The sequence below is a fragment of the Phalaenopsis equestris genome, unplaced genomic scaffold (assembly GCF_001263595.1).
Source record: "Phalaenopsis equestris unplaced genomic scaffold, ASM126359v1 Scaffold225097, whole genome shotgun sequence".
Lineage (NCBI taxonomy): Eukaryota > Viridiplantae > Streptophyta > Magnoliopsida > Asparagales > Orchidaceae > Phalaenopsis > Phalaenopsis equestris.
The window spans coordinates 1-3,019 of record NW_018243155.1 but is presented as its reverse complement, the minus strand read 5'-3'; the positions used below and the strand labels follow the sequence as shown (position 1 = coordinate 3,019).

The following is a 3,019-nucleotide window of genomic DNA, read 5'->3' as shown; positions in this document are numbered from 1 at the left end:
TACCTACGCCTTAGAGGATTGGCTAGGTGATCAATCTAAAACCTACCAAGCCTAAAAGCCCCCCTTCCACGACAAAAAGAATCAAGCACACCTAATAGTTCAAAAAGCTATGCATTTTTTGAAGCAACATGCTTTTGAAAAGGAGAGCATAATTAAAGTAGTAATCTATGCTTTAAGGATCGTTGAATTAAACTGTGATGAGATCAAACGTACATCAATATTTGATCATGTTAGACAATTATCATTCAAATTTAAGAAACCATATTATGATGAATTACCACCCATCTAGGAATATTAAACATAGCATTAATTAGATTCATGAACTCATTCTATGGTAATTCATCTTCCTAGCAAAATAGAATTCCTCTCGCGAGTCTAACTCCTGCATTTGTGAGAAGGATGTTCAATAACTTCAATTAGCTCCAAATCATGACAACAAAAATTGATTGCAATGAAGAAAACCTAACTACTACTGAAGTCTCACCCACTCTCGCTAACAACTACAAATGTTATGTTGTAGAGGAAAAAACACAGAAGGGGAATTTACATAAATTGCACACAATTCTTATGTATTTACATATCTCACACCTAAACTTTAATATTTACATACATAGCACTCAAATGTTTAATATCACATAAAAAATAGCACTATTAACACTTTTTCAAAGTTAAATCCATGTTTTCATGCATAAATTTAAAGCAACAAGTTGGCATGTATATAAATATAGAAGTTTAGATATGAAAACGTAAATAAATAAGAATTAGGTGCTACGTATGTAAATTTGCCAACATAAAAGTAGAACTGAACCATATAGAAAGAAAATGAACAGAAGGGTTGTGGGTGAAAAAACGGGATTAAATTTCTATGCACCTCCATGTCAGGGTGAATATGTAGACCCTTTGCCGTCACATTATCATGAATGTCCTGAACCAGCATCCACACATGTTTTAAACCCTCCACCTTATTATGAAATTGTTGAAGCATTAAGCGAAATAATCCCTCATTTGTCATAAATATCTGGAGCTTTCTGAGCTCGGAAAGAAGCTCAGCTGACTGGTTTTCTGAATTACCCTGAGTTTTGGAGAGCTCCTCAGCTGACTGGTTTTCTGAATTACCCTGAGTTTTAGAGAGCTCCATCAATTCAGCTAATTTGGCATTTAAAGCACTAATCTCAAGATTTTTTTTTGATACAATTATATTCTTTTCTGAATCAAGTGCAGAAAGTTTATCTTCTGCAAATAATAACTCATCTTCCAGAGATTTCATGGCTGCATGAGCACCAGCTAGGTTGCTTGCCTGCATGAAGCTTTCCTCTCTTGCTTTGTGTAACTCTTCTTCAACTTTAGTTTTACTAACTTCGATGGTGTTCTTTTCATCATAAATATCATGAATAAGTTCTTCTTTATTGTGTAAATCCATCTCTAGTGACTTCAGAGTCTCAAGAGCTTCAGCTAACTCGTTAGAATTCAAATCAGCATTTATTTTTACTTTCTCTAGCTCCTGTTCTAAGTTAGCATTAGCAATTTCTCTTTCATTGATCCGCCTCGCAATCCATTCAACCTTCTCTATAGGAGCTTCAAAAATTTTGTCAGTATGGACAGCGATATCATTGATAGAATCAACTAATCTTTTCAAGGTTTGTTTGCTTTCATTCAAAAAATGTTCAGTCTGCTCTTTTTCATCTTTCAAGGAAGCAACTTTGACCTCCAGCTTTTGAACCTGTTCTGGGTAAGCAGAAAGACTCTTAATTCGTTCCCTGTATTCACAGATTTTGGACTCCTGAAGCTGTAAATCTTCCTTCAGCTTCTCAATTTCAGAACTTTTCTCAGCCAGAGCAAATTTAAATCCTTCACGTTCTTGCACCAATCCCTTTCCTTTCTTCACAGCCATAGAAAGTTTGTCCCTGATGAGAGAGTTTTTCTCCTCAAGTCGCTCTAGTTCAAGTTTCATGGATTCCTTCTCGTTTTTCAAAGCATAAATTTCCTTCAATGCTGTCCCTAATTCCTCAGACAGACTTGTCATCTTCAATCCATCCATTAGCAGTTCTTCAACAATTTTCTCAAATAATGTCAGTTCAACAGAAGTTACATGCAATAATTTTTGCATGTTTTCCAGCTTCCAATGATCATTCAAGGATAATTTCATCTTTTCCCTGAGATAAACAATGGATTTCTCCAACATTGCATCCGTGTCAACAGAAAGCTGATCATCCAGCTTGGTTTCAGTTACCTCTTTTAGAAATTCTAAAAATCTTTCCTTTTCAGATGAAATTACTGCCAGGTTTTCTGCAAAATTTTTATGATCGACCTTGAGTTCTTCAAGCTTAATTAAAAGATGATCTCAACTTCTTTGAGTTTACTCTGCAGCTTACTAACTTCATCCTTAGATTGAGTGAAAGATCTCACAAGCCACTCAACTTGAGAATCTAATTCAGTTGTTGATGAAACAGCTTCTAGCGCACCAACAGAAAAAAAAACATCTTTGGCTCTCTGATGTTCCTTTAAAATCTCAGCGGATATACGTGCTTTTGTTACAAGCCACCTAATTTTATCCACGATATCCAAGGAAATGAGATCATGAGGGAAATCAATATCATGAGTACTCTCCTCTATGTCCTTTAGGGCCTTATCTCTACTTGAGGCCAATTCCTGCAAAGAACTAACCAAGTTTTGAGTATTCAATGCAAAAAAGGTTTTCTCCTGCAACTCGAGCAGGGATTTCTCAATTTCAATGTCTCTCTCAGCTAATGCTTGCTTCAAAGCATCGCTGTTTCGTTTGAGATCAAACAAACACTTCTCAAGCTCACAGTTCTTCTCAGTAAAAAACTGTAAATCTTTTGATTTCTGTTGCAAATCCAGAAGGCAATTCTCCAGCTGATCTTTGTTCTCAGCTAACAGCTGCTTTAACTCCTCAGAATTTCTATTTTCCATATTAAAAGCATCAGATTTCAGTTGCAGCTCAAGCAAACATTCGTCGAGCTCACTCGTCTTCTCTTGTAACGACTGCTTCAGTTCTTCG

At 35.9% G+C, this 3,019-nt stretch overlaps 1 protein-coding gene across 1 annotated transcript; it reads right to left on the bottom strand.

Moving 5' to 3' along the window:
• Positions 1 to 808: 808 nt before the first annotated feature.
• On the bottom strand, positions 809 to 3,015 carry LOC110037791 (myosin-9-like; the record flags this gene model as incomplete). Its single annotated transcript, XM_020742505.1, is given in 3 exon segments — positions 809 to 1,093; positions 1,136 to 2,335; positions 2,338 to 3,015. Coding segments are annotated over 3 exon segments (2,163 nt in total), but the record flags the coding sequence as incomplete, so codon positions are not given.
• Positions 3,016 to 3,019: the final 4 nt, after the last annotated feature.